Source organism: Diplotaxodon limnothrissa, linkage group LG14 (genome assembly GCF_057381915.1).
Source record: "Diplotaxodon limnothrissa isolate DT_005_m linkage group LG14, D_limnothrissa_male_GT1.1, whole genome shotgun sequence".
Lineage (NCBI taxonomy): Eukaryota > Metazoa > Chordata > Actinopteri > Cichliformes > Cichlidae > Diplotaxodon > Diplotaxodon limnothrissa.
This window is the reverse complement of record NC_140609.1, coordinates 26,158,207-26,176,509: the sequence shown is the minus strand read 5'-3', so window position 1 is coordinate 26,176,509 and position 18,303 is coordinate 26,158,207. Positions and strand designations below refer to the sequence as shown.

Here is an 18,303-nt window from a genome sequence, read left to right as displayed (position 1 = left end):
CCCACTATATCAGTGATGACAATTTAAGAACAGACAGGTTTATTTTGGTCATCGTATGAGCAGCACAGACTAAGGCTTTGAGAATGTATCCATCCCTGTCTGTGTAGAACACTTGTTGATACCTGCTAATCTTACTTCCATCATTATACCATGGCAGATCTCTTCTACTGTCAAAGTATCCACACAGTGGAGCATACACAAAGTAAACTACATATGACAGGACAAAGCATTATTCCTCTGTTGAAGCAAACATATATAACAAATTTGAACAAATGAAGGAAGCAGTCATTAAATTACTCAGCATCATTCTGCTCCATGTGGAGGCCAGCAGAGAGGGGGAGGGAACCCTGGGGTGCAGCCAAAATTAAACCCTTTCAAATCATCCTCTTCTGGAAGTTGGTCCAGTGCCTCCAGCCCAGCCCTAGCCCTCAATAACGGTCCTTAATGAACTCTGGGCTGGCAAAAAATCTCAAAGTGATACCCCCAGTTCCACACATACTAGGCTCTCCCCTACTTGTGTGCACAACCAAAGCCCGTTATTTGCTCCCTGCCTTCGTCACCAAGTATCACCCTCATGGCTTTATCCCTCTTTCCTCTCTTTCTGTCTATGAGTGTGACATGTTTGTCTAGCTAGTGGAGGTAGTGATTTAGCGTTGCTAAGAATGATGACTCTGCCAGAGCGGCTGGCAGGGCACTGTCTTACTGTCGTACTCTTACTCCAGCTTTGGGGGGAGGGAAGGAGGGTTTGAGAAGTAAAGAGAAAAAAGAAAAAAAAAAAAGAGAGAGAGAGAGAGAGAGAGAGAGAGAGAGAGAGAGAGAGAGAGAGAGAAGAGAGAGAGAGAGAGAGAGAGAAACCACCGTCTTTTATGGAGACCAATCCTCCAAGCCTCACTGCCTAGGCCAACTTTAAAGGATATATTGGACAGTTCCACACTACCCCACCCCCCACCCCTCCAACTGCTCTCTTTTCTCAGCTTTTCATGCTCCCCTCCTTTTTGGTTTCCAACAAGGCAAGCCTTTAGCCGAACTCGGGAGAGGTGTAAAAGTAATACCATGTCAACAAGTGCCTTTTACTCTAACCCACTTTACGCACACAAGCACTGACTCTCTCTCTCTCACACACACACACATACACAAAAAAGAAAAAAAATTGGGGTCAATCATCTGCAAGATGGACCTAAGTATACACTGTTCCACAGAGTGTGCCAGAATGAGTTCAGCAACACAGAAAACCAAAGCCTGTTCGACACAAAGGGCCTCGAATACAAAGGAGAAATCATTATCCTCACATTCTGGTAGGGGAAACTAATGAGCTCCTTGGGATGACAGATTAAGTCTACATGTAAGTATTGCATCTAATAGTCTTACACTATTCATGCTCGCAAAGGTTTCATCAAGACTGGTAACCTCATTAAAATCTGTTAAAAGAAATGAGTGAAATTATTCCTATGAAAACAAGGATAAACTGTAGAGGGAGAGAGCTGAGAGAGGACGGGCAGACCTCAGATTCAGAACTGGAGTTCTTTTTCTACCACTTCACAGTAATATGGAGGAAGCTTTCTGTTCTTACTACAGCGAGCGAGAGAGAGTGTGCATAAAGGAAAAGTGCAGAGTGGAGAGAGCAAGAAATAGCATGCAAAAGCACAGATTTTTAAGGGGAGGGAGAGAGTGAGAAAGAAGAGAGTGAGGGACAGAGAGCGCAAGTGGGAGGAGGAGGGAGAGAGAGAAAGAGAGAGGGGTAGCCCTACCCAGTTGCCTGGGGAGAAAACTGCTCTGCTGCTGACTCAGGACTCTCTTTGTTTGACAACGCTCCCTAGCTCTCCCTCTCTCTCTCTCCCTGACACACTCACAAACTTACTTGTCTTTTTTCAAATACTAAGACACCATGTTTTTTAATGTGCACATGGTCTTTCTTTGTCAAAGCTACACCATTAATTTCACTCAGTCTCTGCTGTTTTTCTACTCCCTATCCTCAACGTGTGTGTGTGTGTGTTTCTCTTTTACTTCTGCTGCCTAAAAACATACTGTACTGAACGCCCCAGTTTCTTGTGATGAAAACAGATAAAGGTTTGCACTGTAATAAATCTACAGTGGTTTCTTTTGCTTTTTCATGCTCCACTAACAGTGGTTCACAATCAGGACCAGAACTCTTGGCCATTTCATTCTTTTCCAACAGCGGCACTTTCCAGATGTTGGCTGGCCAATGGCTGGTAGCAAACTTGCCAGCACACGCTCAGGTATATGCTCCCCAGTGGTAAAGGGGGAGACCTGTTAAAGGGACTAATTGATAAGCCGGTGATGACTGATGCCTAGCAAATAAGAGTCTACGGCTCAGAGGGAAAATAAAGACAACAACAAGTGTGGCAGGCTAACAGACAGTCAAGAGGAATACACTTTCTGGGGACATAAACAATAGCTAGCTGTGTTAAGGACGGGTGGACAAAGATCCTACAGACAAAGCGGGTGCAGATGAAGACGCAAGGGATAATGAAGAAAGTTAAACATGGACCAATTCCAAAAGTGGCAATGCTGAGCAAAGCCCTAAGGGGACCCCTAGACTCATCCAGAAAAAGAGAGGTAAAGAGGGCCTCGAGGAAGGAACAAGGGAGACGGAGCCAAGAGGGGGAGCACTGATAAGTGCAAGGTAGCCAAACATACCCAAAGGGAGTAGGGAGGCATGAGAAGCAAAAAAAAGAATGATAGAGGAAGATTTAGACAAATGAGGTAATTCTATGTTTAAAAAAAAGAAAGAAAGAAAAAGTAAAAACATGCAAGAGAAAGAAACAATTAGGAGCTCAGTCTCCTGCATAATTTTACCCAAAACTGACACGAAGTGGATGAATAAAATATTCAGTTCGTTCTAAAGACAATGTAGCTAGCAGAAAATCATGGATAATCACTGATTGTTATGAGTGAAGACCATTTCGGCTTTTCAATCAAATAGAAAAATCAAAAAGGGTATAACAGTGGTTTAACACTTTTACATTCTCTGCCTTTGAAAGCAATGCTACTATTATGAGGTATAACATTAACAGATCATTTTCTCAAAACTGTGTGAGGTTAACAACTGTTAGTTCTTTGTGTACCAACAACTGCAACACCCGAAGGAAGGGGATTTTTAACTATAAATGACAAAGATATTCATAAGAAATAGGGCTCACCCTTACGCCAACTTTACGAGTATTCAGACTAAGCTAGTCTCCTGTGCACAAGTATAATTTAACAGAAGGGGATTAGAAAAGAGATGGTGGAAAGGAGAGTGGAAGAGTAAGATATGCACTTGAGATTATTGGTGGGAGCATGAGAGAAACCTGGATCATTCCAGGTCAACCATATTTTTAGTAATACCTCAGTTAAATGAGACCAGAGGAGAGACAGGAGCAGCAACCATTAGGTTCAATGAGGTATACATCTACAGCCACTTTCAGATTGACACCAAGCCCTGCATGAACAATCACAGGCTGATTATTCGTTTAAATGAGGTCATTCTGGTAAACACTCAGATTTTCAGCAAAAACAGTTATGCCTTCTTGATCTGACTCTGCTTACGTGCCTTTGACCAGCCTCTGAACTTGGGATGATGTCCTGTGCTCTGTGTCTCCTACAGCAGAAGAAGAACTTGCTCTTCATGACCAAATAACAAAAGCAAAAAGATAAAATCATATTTTTTTAATGAATCTATTGAAAGTTTAAATAGATAAACAAATATTATTCTTATTCCTTCACAATATTCTTCCAGGGAATTAGAATAGCAAAACCAGGCAGCTTTAACATTTATGCATGTGAGCACGGTTGTACAGCAAAGAGAGAGAGAAAAAACAAGTGTACAGAAGAGAAGGGGGAGAAGGGGTGGAGAGCAAGAAGCGAGAGGGTGCTTGCCTGGCACAATGAGTCCTACTTGTTAGCTAGTGACAGTGTCAGGGATCGTGACAGGGTCCAGACGCTAGACACCAGCTGCAGCGCCTCGTAAATAGACTGCTGTCTCGCAGGCACATTTGCACGGCAATGGTTGCACACAAATGTGCACACACAGGCATGTGGGCACATGCATATACTATGGCAGGCACACAGACAGACACTGACTTATTGTGTCTCCCAAATCTTGTAAAAGGGACAGTGAGCCTCTTTGTGTCTTGTGTGATGTTAAACCTCCTGTAAAAAGTGCTTTACACAAAAAGCGCTCTACACAAAAGAACTCTAAGCACCATAAAAGTCTAAATAAAAGAAATAAATATGTATTAATAAATCAGTTATCTTTTAATTGTTAAGAAAAAAATGCTACAATCAGTCCATGGGTGACTTGCTGGAACTGCAAGACTAATTTTTTTTTTTTTTTGCTACTTTTGTATTTGCGTGTGTCCACCCAGCCTTTCCAGCGATAATGGAGAGGGGTAATTCACTACATCTGCCCTAAGGCATGGAGGAGAGAAAGTAAAAACGTAGACGAGAGCTGATAGTTTAGAAGGAGAGGAGAGCCAAGCTGGAAAAGGGTGAAAGGGTTAAATCTGCAGGACTGATCCTGCTGAGCCAGCAGCAGTACGTTAAAGTGCAAGGTTTCATTGTAGCAGATACAGAATGAAACTCCTTCCCATTAGTCACGCTAGTAACTGAAAAGGCTCTTCACGCTGTTTAACCCTTGCTGTGCTGCAAACAAACCACAGCAACAACACAGGTAAAGCACTTGTAAGCAGCTAATGGTTTCTGTCTGCAACTTCTCATGCACAATGACATTATAATAAATATACAACACTGGTCGAGGGTGCACATGTAAGCAAAACTTGAACTTTTTCTCTGATGCATGAAAGAACCTTCTGTCTGAATTCACACATAGAACGCGACTCGGACGGAGTGACCTTTTGAGGGGGATTTTCTTTTTCTAAACTCTTTTCCCCCCCTTATTCCCTGCACCCCCACTCCGCTTCTCTTCTTGAGCAAGCCTCCCACACCATGCTACAGCACACACTGTCTCTGAGGGGCTTAGGGAGGAGAAGGCATGCATACCCTTCCTCCAGTCAGAGCAGGGCAGAACCATAATCATCATAATTATCATCATCATCACACTGCCTTAACCAAGACACACCACAGCAAAGCAAGTGGTGCAATGATGAAACAATGGAACAAACCAACCACGTAAACAAACCCATAATGGGAGGACATAAGGTTACTCGGGTCATTACAAAAAATAAAGGAGCAAGTTGTAATTTTAATAGTACATTATTTTTAGTTTTGTTTACACGGGCAAAATGGATATGAGCTGGCTTAATTTGAATCACTTCCTCAAGCTGCAGCAATAATCTGGCAGGTTACTCCAAAACAACTGAAATCGCTGGTTCAGAAGAGCAAAAGTAACTATACCAAATCTGTCTCGCAACGCAGATACAAACACACACCTTACTCCTGTAGAGAAGACATACTGGTTGGTCCCGACCTCTCTCTAGCACATATGATTTAGTACCCCAAGAAAAAAAAAGAAAGACATTTGATCCTAATTAAATCAAAATGAAGCATGAAATGCCCGATGATCAGGACACAAAAATCCCAGCCTAGGTTGTTTGTTTTGATTACTGCGATCTGATGCAGCAGTACAGTGACATCTGAACATAAACTCAAAGAAGCCCTAAACGTCCCATGAGGGAACTGGTAATATTGCTCTCTGCCAAGTGTTCAGCAATAATGAAACAACAATTACCATTCATCATTCTCTCATTTCCTTTCTCATTACTGAAGTTACCATCAGCACCAGGTAACAAGAACATGTGGCATGCAGCCTAATGTGATTTAAAGAGATGAATGATGTATAGAAAACACGTGGCCTGTAATGAGCTACACACTGTAAACCATACTGCATTGGAAAAGCTGACACTGTGCTATAGACACTGTATGTTTCGAGGAACAGGACTTCACACACTACAAATAAATGCTACACGGGGAGATGTACATAAACTAAAGGAAAAAGTACACAAAAAAGCTAAAAATATGTGGAAAGTACATGGCCCTGATGATGTACAGCTTCTGCTCTTTTTTTCCAGCAACAGCTGCATATAACTGAGGTCAGTCTGATTTCATGAACAACCCCCTTTTAGAGTATGTCACTGAAAGGTAATAGTTAAATTGTTTTTGAGGAACAAGTCGTTCGTTTAAAATGATGAATTTTATGATATCCTCAAAAAGTGATCAAAAACCTGGAATTAACTTAAGCACATGCTAACATACTTTGATTTTTTTTACTCAATATATATACTTTTTCATGAGATTACTGCCACAAAGTTGTTGTTTTTTTCCTGTAGGACTGCGTGTACTTACTTACTGACTACATGTGTAACCAGAGAGGAGACATGTATTACTGAAAATTCAACCTTAGGTAGACTTTTTGTAAAAAGATTACATATGGCAAATGATTATCATCCTTATTAAAACAGTTCCTGGTCAGGTGTAAAAGATTAGATTAGACTGAGTGGTCATTTGAGTGTGTTCGTGTGCCAGGGTTGTGTTGAGATTAGCTAGTTACTGGCTGTGGGGAAAAAAAAAAAAAATCAACTTCCACATTTTATTTTCAAAAAAGCAAAAATGTTACACAAGTTTTTTTATTATTAAATATTAGTAAATTAATGTATCAGGTTGAAATTGTAAGGTCTTTACCTGACAATATAAAGCGCCTTAAGGCAACTGATGTTGTGATTTGTTGCTATATAAATAAAACTGAATTGAACTGAACTAAATTGTGGTTCACTGACGGACTGTAGTCCTGCCCATACCCTACCTCCAGCACTTCTTGTTGGATACATGGGTAAGACAGTCGATGATGAATGTGTAAGAGGTGCCAGAAATCTCAAATTAAGTTCACTTTATGTCATTCCAGGCATATTAAAATACACCGGGACAAAATTATGTTTATGAAAGCCTGAGTAAGTGGAAAAAAAAAAAAAAAAAAACAACCAAAGAAAATTTGCTGTTTTGAACCCTTTTGCCAAAACTGTGTCTATTATTAACCTCTATTTCACTTCTATAGCTAATACCAGACATCCCATTTACATTATACTATGTTCAACATTTAAAATATAAAAATACATGGAGGTTATAATGGGTTCACTTACTCCAGTCTTATCACAGAGCCGCAGGGTGTTGAAAGAGCCCACAGCAAACACCTCTCCATCTGGAGCCCAGGACAAAGATGTGACTGGGTAGTCATGAGACAGTGAGCAGTGAAGCAGATGTCCAAAGCTGTCCCATACCTGTTGAAGAGGCAAATGGTTTTAAAAAGGTATTCAGTAATTATTAAGACATCAACAAATATACTAAAAAGCCACTGACCTTATATTTACAATCTTCCCCACCTGACAGGATTAGGTCATTGACTGAATTCCAGTCTACCTTCAGAATGACCCCATCATGAGCCTTCCACTAGGGAGAGAAAGATAGAGAGAAAGCATACACGTAATGGAAAGAATGGGGGGAAAAAAGAAAAAGTTAGGTTAAGAAACATAATAACGTCATCAACACATAACATTTTGGTTTGAAGAGATCTCTAACAAATTCCTATACTTTTCCTTTGTCCAAAAGGAGGATAAAAATAAGCTGGCTGGAATAAGCACCCGTATGGAATTTATTTTTTGGTCACGACCACAGTTACAAGTTTATGAATTGTTTCATCTTAGCCAAACTGAGAGCTTACTTTTAACATTATGTGTTACAGTGTAACACAGAACAGAGAGCCTGTTCCCAGCCTTATCTCACCAGACCTAATGTACCATTCTGTTCCTAATCTGTATAAACATTTTATTTTTTGTACACTGGTTACTTATTCCATGTACCCAAGGAAGACACAGGTAGATATTCTGTATTGCTGTCTGTATAAGGGACTGCAAAGGTCAAAGAGGATGATGTTAGGGGGTCTGTGGGGGAGGGGGGAGGGGAGTTCATTTGTTTAGTTCATTGTGTTGGTCTTCAGGGGATCTCAGAGGGAGATAATAAAGTTGGGACATTGTGCTTGTATATGAATTTATGTGCAGTAATAGCTTAGTAATAGTTTTCTTATAAGCCTTTAAGTATAGTGTAGCAGAGGTGAGAAAAAAATCTTCTCTTGTTTCAGTGTCTTTTATGAAATTAATGGCCTCGCTGACTCATTTAAATGGAGAACTCAATTTTGCTTCTGTTTGACATAATAATTTCAAGTTAATAATTCACTACAAACTATACTATACTGAGAGGTCATATGGTCTGGAACTGGTTTTCATATACATATGAAATAGCATATTTTGATGTCTAAATCCTACAAGCCTTTGTAAATGTCAGTAAAATGAAAACGAATATCCCCAAGTGTGAATTTGCGCTCAAGCAACATGTGTGAGTAACAGAGAGAGTTTAGTCTGTCGGCTTACTCAGAAAAAGTTTGTTTACCTGTATGATTTTGGCGCTGGGCTGTAAAGGCTTGATAATTAGCTGTCTTCCTGAAGTGTAGAGAATTCTGTCCGAGTCCGGACCCCAGGCCACAGAATATACAGGAGATCCTGGAAAGACATCCAAAAGCATAGGATGAAGAAAGCAGCAATCTTCTATTAATCATGAGCCAAGAGCACAGAGTTGTGTACAAATGCGCCCTCTCTCATTTACAAATCAGAATTTGCTGTGAACAATAGCTAGAGGATGAAGCAGACCCAATTCCTCCTCTCAAAAGATATCATACTCAATCAGAAATCTCACCTCATTTAGTCTACGTAACAGCACTTTGCTTCACTTACAAGAAAACCAGCTGAGAAAATCAGTCTAACTTCTACTGCATAAGCACAAGTGTGTGTCTCTGTGAGCAAGAGCGTGTGTTGAGCTGTGCCTGTGAATCTGTGTGTGTGTGTGTGTGTGTGTGTGTGTGTGTGTGTGTGTGGGGGGGGGGGGGGGGGGGGGGGGGGTGACATTTAACCCTACTCCAGGTGCATGGGGTTTCTCACAAATGCCAAATGATCCAAATCTGACGAAGGCGATGAGAGGGGTTCAGACAAGTTCCTTTTTCCTCGCTCTCACTCTGTTCCAACCTCTTCCTAGAGCTCTCTCGTAAAATGGGTCATAGTATCCAAAAAGAACAGTGTGCTCCTGTAATTTGTGCATATATGTGCATGTGTGAGAGAGAGTTTGTGTGAGTGTGTGTTTGTGAAGCTGTAGCCACAAAAGAGAATCAACACCTGCAGTGATCTGGGTGCCATGTGTATCTGTAGAAATACTACTAAATCCAGGTGTTGCACAAATGTACAGCTCAATCCCCAAACACTAAGAAAAAACATTACTACATACTGGGCTCAATCACCAGTCCCCAGCCAGGTTTTACACAGCATCATTCAGGAGTGGCATACAATCAGTTTCACCAAGAAGCCAATTTTTACCCCCCAAAACAGTTACATCTGACATCAACTGCACAGTGATTAATAAGTAAGATCTGAATGCTAAAGAAAGAACTTTAGCATCAGTCTTACTTGAGATTTTTATGGCTTTTAGTAAAACTCCACTTCTAAATAAATAAATAAATAAATAAATATATAAAAAACACCCAGCACGCCCCTGCGGGCGGTTTGTCCTTCAAGCTCGGGTCCTCTACCAGAGGCCTGGGAGCTTGAGGGTCCTGCGCAGTATAGGGCTTTGGAGTTGACGTCACGCCGCAATGCATTGTGGGAGCGCGGCGCCATTTTCGGGGTCTACGATCCAAACAAACTCACTGTTGGAACGGCGACGACGACAAGAAACATGTTTAAAAGCAGCTCAAAAGAAAACGGACGGTATAGAGACCGATTGCGTCCAGAGGCGAAGCAGCGGTATTTGAAAAAAAATAGAGTGCATCGCAAATCTGGACCCATATGAAATACGGCAGTGGAGTAAAGACCCAGACGACTTCCCGCCACTGTCCTACCCCGATATCTTCACGCATCTTGTTTGTGGAGTAAGCGCTTACACAGCGAACCAGTTTCGTAATTACAAGTCACTGGAGGCGCACATCCAATTTACAAATGGCTGGGTGCAAGATTTGGCTATTTTCAAGCCGCCAAACTCTTGAGTACGTCGTCAAAGTAAGTCAGCTGGAGTGCATCGAGTGAAATAGCCATTTTCCACCCCCCACCATAATTAATGTTATACATTTATCAGTAAACTGCTAAAATATCGTTATCATATTATGTGCCCATAATTGTAAAGTAGATGCAAATTAACACATTGATAATCGGGCAAATTATTAACGCCAATTTGTGTCCTCCCTGTCTCCTCCTGCGAATCTTTACATAGCACATATGTCTGCAAAGTCACTCCATTTGATGTTTGATCGCAATTTCTATAACTTCCGAGACCACCAACGATAATATTATTCAGCTATAAAGTGTGATGTGAACATATTTAGAACTTACCGGAATGAAAATGTCTTGAGCACACCAGCTGATATCTGGAGACGTAACAGAACTTGATATCAGCTCGTCTCACGGCTGCTATCCAGGCTAGACGCCTTCGTTTGGTAATATCCGATACATGAGCTCCTTCATGTTGCTTCCAGGTTGGGAAAGCATAAAAAGACAATTGAAACTTATTCCCGTGCCGGTCGTAAGATCGAACATTGCAGCCGAGCACACAGCAAGTACGAACCATGGCTATGCTTTCGCTCCTTACTTAGACCCCCAAAATGGCGGATCGGGCCAAAATCCTTTCCACGCCCACCCCCGTGACATCACGCTCCAAAGCCCTATCTTAGCTGTTCCCAGGACTGCGCTCTTCTGGACAGAGATCGCCGATGTTATTCCCGGGATCTGCTGGAGCCACTCGCCTAGCTTGGGAGTCACCGCACCTAGTGCTCCGATTACCACGGGGACCACCGTTACCTTCACCCTCCACATCCTCTCGAGCTCTTCTCTGAGCCCTTGGTATTTCTCCAGCTTCTTGTGTTCCTTCTTCCTGATATTGCTGTCATTCGGAACCGCTACATCGATCACTACGGCCGTCTTCTTCTGTTTGTCTACCACCACTATGTCCGGTTGGTTAGCCACCACCATTTTGTCCGTCTCTATCTGGAAGTCCCACAGGATCTTAGCTCGGTCATTCTCCACCACCCTTGGGGGCATCTCCCATTTTGACCTCGGGACTTCCAGATTATACTCGGCACAGATGTTCCTGTACACTATGCCGGTCACTTGGTTATGGCGTTCCATGTATGCCTTGCCTGCTAGCATCTTGCACCCTGCTGTTATGTGCTGGATTGTCTCTGGGGCATCTTTACACAGCCTGCACCTGGGGTCTTGCCTGGTGTGATAGACCCCAGCCTCTATGGATCTTGTGCTCAGAGCTTGTTCTTGTGCTGCCATGATTAGTGCCTCTGTGCTGTCTTTCAGTCCAGCTTTGTCCAGCCACTGGTAGGATTTCTGGATATCAGCCACCTCCTCTATCTGCCGGTGGTACATACCGTGCAGGGGCCTGTCCTTCCATGATGGTTCCTCGTCTCCCTCCTCTTTCTTGGGTTTCTGCTGCCTGAGGTATTCACTGAGCACTCGGTCAGTTGGGGCCATCTTCCCAATGTATTCTTGGATGTTCGTTGTCTCATCCTGGACTGTGGTGCTGACACTCACCAGTCCCCGGCCCCCTTCCTTGCGCTTAGCGTACAGCCTCAGGGTGCTGGACTTGGGGTGAAACCCTCCATGCATGGTAAGGAGCTTTCTTGTCTTTATGTCAGTGGCTTCTATCTCCTCCTTTGGCCAGCCTATTACCCCAGCAGGGTACCTGATCACGGGCAGGGCGTACGTGTTGATGGCCCGGATCTTGTTCTTACCATTCAGCTGACTCCTCAGGACTTGCCTGACCCTCTGCAGGTACTTGGTGGTTGCAGCTTTTCTAGCGGCCTCTTCATGGTTCCCATTCGCCTGCGGGATCCCCAGGTACTTGTACCTGCCCTCTATGTCTGCAATGTTGCCTTCTGGTAGTTCAATCCCCTCAGTTCTGACTAACTTCCCTCTCTTTGTTACCATCCGACTACACTTCTCCAGTCCGAACGACATTCCAATGTCATTGCTGTATAGCCTGGTAGTGTGGATCAGTGAATCGATGTCTCGTTCACTCTTGGCATACAGCTTGATGTCATCCATGTACAGGAGGTGGCTGACAACTGCTCCGTTCCGTAGTCGGTATCCGTAGCCAGTCTTGTTAATGATCTCACTGAGGGGGTTCAGGCCTATGCAGAACAGCAGTGGGGACAGAGCATCTCCTTGGTAGATCCCGCACTTGATGGTGACTTGTGCTGTGGGCTTGGAGTTGGCCTCTAGTGTTGTACGCCACATCCCCATTGAGTTCCTGATGAAGGCTCTTAGGGTCCCATTGATCTTGTACAATTCTAAGCATTCCAGTATCCAGCTGTGGGGCATTGAGTCATAGGCCTTCTTGTAATCAATCCAGGCAGTGCACAGGTTGGTCAGTCTGGTCTTGCAGTCTCGGCTGACTGTTCTGTCTACCAGTAGCTGGTGTTTTGCGAGAGTACACCTTTGCTGGTTCTGTGGAGAACAGCTGGTTTATTCTCCTGCCTTCTATCTCTCTGGTGTACCTCCTCAAGCGGCTGGCCAAGGCTATGAGTCTTTGCTTGGCAGTTTCCAAGGCCTCAGGTATGGACAGCTTGCTGTATTTCTTATGCACCTTCTTTGTCGTACCTTTCTGCAACTCCGTTAGTTGGCTAACCTCCCTCCGTGCTACTTTGATCTTGCCCTCTAGCCTCCTTCTCCATGGAGGGTACTGCCCCTTGTGGCTGTTCAACTTGTAGCCAATCATCTCACTGATCACTGCTGCCGTATTGTAGATGTTGTATGTAATATATACATATATTATATATATAAAAAACAAAAACACCCAGCACGCCCCTGCGGGCGGTTTTATCCTTCAAGCTCGGGTCCTCTACCAGAGGCCTGGGAGCTTGAGGGTCCTGCGCAGTCCCAGGACTGTGCTCTTCTGGACAGAGATCTCCGATGTTATTCCCGGGATCTGCTGGAGCCACTCGCCTAGCTTGGGAGTCACCGCACCTAGTGCTCCGATTACCACGGGGACCACCGTTACCTTCACCCTCCACATCCTCTCGAGCTCTTCTCTGAGCCCTTGGTATTTCTCCAGCTTCTCGTCATCCTATTCATGTAGCCCCTTCCGCCAGGGTTACTTGCGTAGTAGGATTCCAACAACGCAGGAATCGAACTTGCGATCCTCTGCTCCAAAGGCGTGTAGTCTAACCACTACGCTATCCAGCTGCTTTTTTTTTTATATATATATATATATATATATATATATATATATATATATATATATATATATATATATATATATATATATATATATATATATATAGTGCCTCTAATTATTTATTTTTTTTACTTATACCTGAAAACGGACTTTTGGCAGTACTAAGCATGATTATCTTCTTAAGCCTTGATTATACTGTGTTTTGAAAACGGACAGCAGAGCCAAATAGGCATCCTGGTTTCACACTTCTTTCAACTCCGCTTGAAGTCCGTCACCTTTGCAACATGAGTAGTTAGTGTATTATAATGTAAATTCTCTATTAATTTGTCCACACAGTCACTAAAAATAGGTAGGCATGTTTTCCACAGTCTGACATCCCATCTTCCCTTTAACAGCAGTCTATAAACATGTGGGAGCTGAGGAGACCAGCTGCTGGACTTTTGGGAGAGGAATCTTGTCCCATTCTTGTCTGATACAGGATCCTAGCTGTTCAGCAGTCCTGGGTTTTCTTTGTAGTCTACTTCATTTGTTGCATTTTATAATGAACCAAATGCTTTCAATTGCAGAAAGCCCAGTTTACCAACCATATCTTTCTACAATTAAGCCATTGAGTCTGGATGGACAAAAAGTGGGCTACCATATCAGAGATGATGGTGCAGATCATGTTCATTATGTACTATAGATGACGACAAATTCATTCATTCTTCACAATTTTACCTTGAAAATTCTGAATTTGTTACAGAATTTTTAGATGTAGTTTTCTGCAGATAAACCTGTGCCTTTAATTCTGAGAAACTCTGCCTCTCTAAGATGGTCTTGGAGGAGAAACTCTAAAAATCTATCAAACATGAGGCACTACACATTGTGGTGAGGTTATATACCACCACTAAGATTTTGTTAAATGTTCCTTAGCAAGTTGGCCCTCAACCAGATGCTTTTGGTAGCCATTAACAAGCTTCTGGTCTAATTCTGGCTGACCACTCTTCTTTGAAAAATTGGGTTAATTTAAGTTCATTTAAATTGGTTTGTTTCCTGCCATGGATCCAGCTTTTGAACATAGTCCACAAATTTTCAATATGGTTGAGGTCCAGGATTTAGAAAGGCAATTCCAGAAGCTAATGTTAGCCTGCTTTATCCATTCCTAAACCAGTTTTGATGTGTGTGATCATTGTACTGTTGGAAGAGCCAATTCTTCCCAAGTGTAGCTGTTTATCTGAGGTGACATGAAGAACTTGGAGGTAGTTCTGCTTCTTCATTATTCAGTCTACTTTGTGCAATGTATCAGTAGCACTGACAGCAAAACAACGCCAGAGCATGATGCTACCACCACCATGTTTGACAGTTTGTACATTGTTCGTACACTGTTCATCCTGTCTGACCAATTTTCCGTATTGTAAAATTCCTGTTGAGTTTAAAGATGTGGATTTTGGAGCAGGGGCTTTTTTCTTATTTGTCACTTGTCAGTCCATGGCAACGTAAAACTTGATTCACTGTGGACAGAGACCCTGGTGTTCTAGCAGTTTTGAGTTCATGTTAGGATGAACCCTGGTGGTTCCTAGGTTGCTCCTGAACATCCTGAACAATTTCCAATCATCTGAGGGGGATGATTTTTGATCTTTTTCCAGACCTTGGCAAAGTGGTGATGTATCCAAATAACTTGCATTTCCACACAATTGGTTGAACTGATAATCTTGGACTCTGCAGTTGTTTAGAGATGGCTCCAAGAAACCTTCCCAACTTGTGTAAATATACAGTTATCCTTCTTAAGTCTTCACTTACTTTCTTAGACTTTCCCATTATTCTGAGGAATGGTCAAAGCAATGAGGGCTGTTAAACAAATTATCTTTATGTTGGCAGAGAGAAACTACCAAGTGTATTCAATCATAAAAACTAATGAGAGGTTAATATTGTAGACATTGCAGAACCTTCAGTACCACTTATCACCAGTAAAAGATTTAAGTGAGTGTATTTATACATTTGAGCCTAAATGTATACTTTTAACCCTGCATGGATGAGGGAAAATCCATCATTAGTTCAAACTTGTGCAACCAATTCCCCAATTCTTTTGTTTTAAGTCAATAAACACATATGTTGTACAATGACTCCCACCTGGAAAAAGAACATTTCAGAGAAATCATTAAAATACCAAAATTACTATGACATTCATGCTCATGATGGGTATATGTAAATGTTTGACCACATCTGTTGGTATCACTCACAACAAGGAACAAGTCTGCAATCACATTAACAAATGTGATGAGGACAGAGTCTGCGACATGTCAGCTTAACAAGTTTTGTCAGTGATGAATTAACTTGAGTTCTAACAGAAGCAAGAGACTAAGATTAAAAGTTAGTTTACTGTTTTCACTTGTTTCTTCTGAGATTATTGCATACTTGTAGCATCAAACGACAGCAGAATCAATGCAGAAGCTTTTCCAAATCAAAAGAGCTCTACACATTAATGCGCATTCTGAACTACTATATTTTATATTACTTATTTTGCTGCCAAATCTTGTACATAACACATAATAATATTACTGGAGTCCCTTTATGTCTTTAAAACACTGTTTACACAAGCAATGACAGCTATCTCATGTCTGAGAAGGGCTACAGTTAGGTCAATAAGGTTTTGAACAATTATACTTTTTTTTGTAATTTTAGCTCTGTATACCACCACAGTGTATTTTGTAAGATAATACATGATTAAATGTATTAAATTGAAATTACTGCATAAACTCTTTGGGCATTGCAGTTTTTTTAATATCATTCCTCATTTTCAGATGCTCAAAAGAAAATGGACAACTGACTGACAAGCAGTGACATACCCAGGTGAGGTCTGCTCCCTTATTATATCATGCAAACTAAATAGTTTGCACCTCACCTCAAGTGAGGTGGACTCACTTGAACCCTTCATGTAAGGGCCACAGAGCTGTTGATGGATGTGAGGGAGGCCATCATTGAACTGAAAAATCTAAATAAATCTATTCGACAAATAGCAAAAATTTAATACTGGACAAATCAACAATCTGTTATTTTCTTAAAAAAAAGTTTAAAAAAAAAAGTAATGCACTGGTCAGCTGAAAGACTACAGAACACAACTAAAGGAAAAGATTGCAAATTCTTTCATTTGTTACAAAAGCAAATAAACAAAAAACCTTGTCCTTCACAATAAGTTCAACTTCAAGTCAACAATACTCTCAAAAATTTTGCCGTATCATTGTCAAGGTCTAAAATCACGAGAAGTTTTTTATAAATGTAAATACAGAGAGTTTACAACAAAGTTTAAACCACTGGTTACACTCAAAAACAAGAAGCCTAAATAAGACTGCTAGAAAACATCTAAACAAAGTTCTGTGAAATATTCTTTGGACAGATGAAACCAAAATCAACTTTTACCAGGCTGATGGACCTAGTCAAGTACAGAGAAGGAGAGAAACAGCTTATGATCCAAAATGTACCATATTATGTCAAACATGGTGGAGGCAGTGTTATGGCATTGGCATGTATGGCTGGTAGTGCAATTGTGTCTCTAGTCTTTATAGATCATGCGACTGCTGATAGAAGTACCACAATGAGGTGTTAAGTGTGCAGGGATGTAGTGTCTGCTCAGATAAAACAAAATTACCCAAAACAAATTAGACAGCACTTTGCAGTGCAAAGGGAAAATGACCTGAAACATACTGCAAACAGTACCCAAGAGTTTCTAAAGGCAACGAAACAGGATATTCTTCAGTGGCCAAGTTTGTCACCTGATCTAAACTCAACAGAGCATGTTTGACCCACAGAGTGACCCAAAAACAAGCAGGACTGAAGATGGCAGTACTAAAGGTCTGCAGTGTATCTCAAGGGAAGAAACAGCATTTAGTAATGTCCATGCTCTCTAAACTCATTCACAAGTTTATTGATTGATTTGGAATCCACTGTGATGGTGCATGGAGCCAAAATGGCAAAAAGAAAAGTGCCATTGCCCAAAACCATATGGAACTAACTGTATAGCGTTGCTTTTTTCCCTCCAACAAATCAGATTTTTCCCAGATGCAAATAATTTTATTAATTATCATCTGTTATTCAGGTAAAAATCTGATTGAGATTAAAGTCTTTTTTCAAGTGAGGCCGGACCAATTCAGACATCAGGAAAAGTTGGGCATTTTGTTAACTATAAAAATTTTACAGATGCAACTGTTTTCCTGATCAGTTTGATCTGCGTTTTGCTTTGCTAATTAACATGTTAGCGCTTAAATAATAAATGAAAAGTATGCAGTTTTACACATGCACTAGATACACATTTGCAGTTCTGCTTCAGTGAAATTAAGGTTTTAAGCCTTACCTTGGCTGGCTAGTGTCGAGCGTAGCATCCCACTTTTTGACCAGATTTTAATCTGCCCATCTTCTCCAGCTAATTAGAAAAACAACCAGAATAGGCCATAAAGACATCTTGATTAGATTCTCATTTTGATTTAAAAAGAAAAAAGGCTGATTAGATGAGTAGTTGTCAGATAACAGAGGAAATGAGTCCTAGTCATCTTTACCAGTGATAAGAGCAGTCCCGTCATAGTTCCATCTTCCAGCCAAAACAGCTCCTTTGTGCGCCTCAACACTCTTCTCAATGCGACCCATCTTTGAGGTTAAGTGGAACTTTCCTGCAACAAATTTACAAAAAAAAAACCCCCACATAGATGGTGTAAAGCCATTCCACACACTAGGCCTGGGGTGATGTAGGCGTTTTCAGTTGTTTGTAACTCAAATACAGAACTGAGCGTTGTAATTCACTCAGTAAAGTTTCATAAATCTGTGGAATTCTAGTTACTGTGTAACGGAAAACAAGTTTTACTGGCCAAGACAAAATAGTAAAAATATATAAATAAATACGTATTTTAATCAAAACACACAATAACTACCAATCCATCTCCTAACACACAAATACAGACAAATTTATATTCTCTACAGTCAAGTAAATTACAAACTTCTGGTTTGAAGCAAATGAGTGAAACTAAAAAGGCTTCTGTCGGGTAAATTAGGGCAATTTTCTATGCGGTAGACACGAAAGGGTGATCAGCCATGGAGAGTTATTGA

At 41.4% G+C, this 18,303-nt stretch overlaps 1 protein-coding gene across 1 annotated transcript in view; it reads right to left on the bottom strand.

The window, feature by feature from the left end:
• ift80 (intraflagellar transport 80 homolog (Chlamydomonas)) overlaps nucleotides 1–18,303 on the bottom strand; it is a gene marked incomplete at its 5' end in the record, with an annotated part of 53,928 nt that overhangs the window by 34,033 nt on the left and 1,592 nt on the right. Inside the window, 5 exons of the mRNA XM_085370138.1 lie at nucleotides 7,095–7,232; nucleotides 7,312–7,401; nucleotides 8,398–8,507; nucleotides 17,558–17,626; nucleotides 17,760–17,870. Of these exons, the coding sequence (XP_085226264.1) occupies nucleotides 7,095–7,232; nucleotides 7,312–7,401; nucleotides 8,398–8,507; nucleotides 17,558–17,626; nucleotides 17,760–17,870 (518 nt within the window). The remainder of the gene's footprint in view (nucleotides 1–7,094; nucleotides 7,233–7,311; nucleotides 7,402–8,397; nucleotides 8,508–17,557; nucleotides 17,627–17,759; nucleotides 17,871–18,303) is intronic.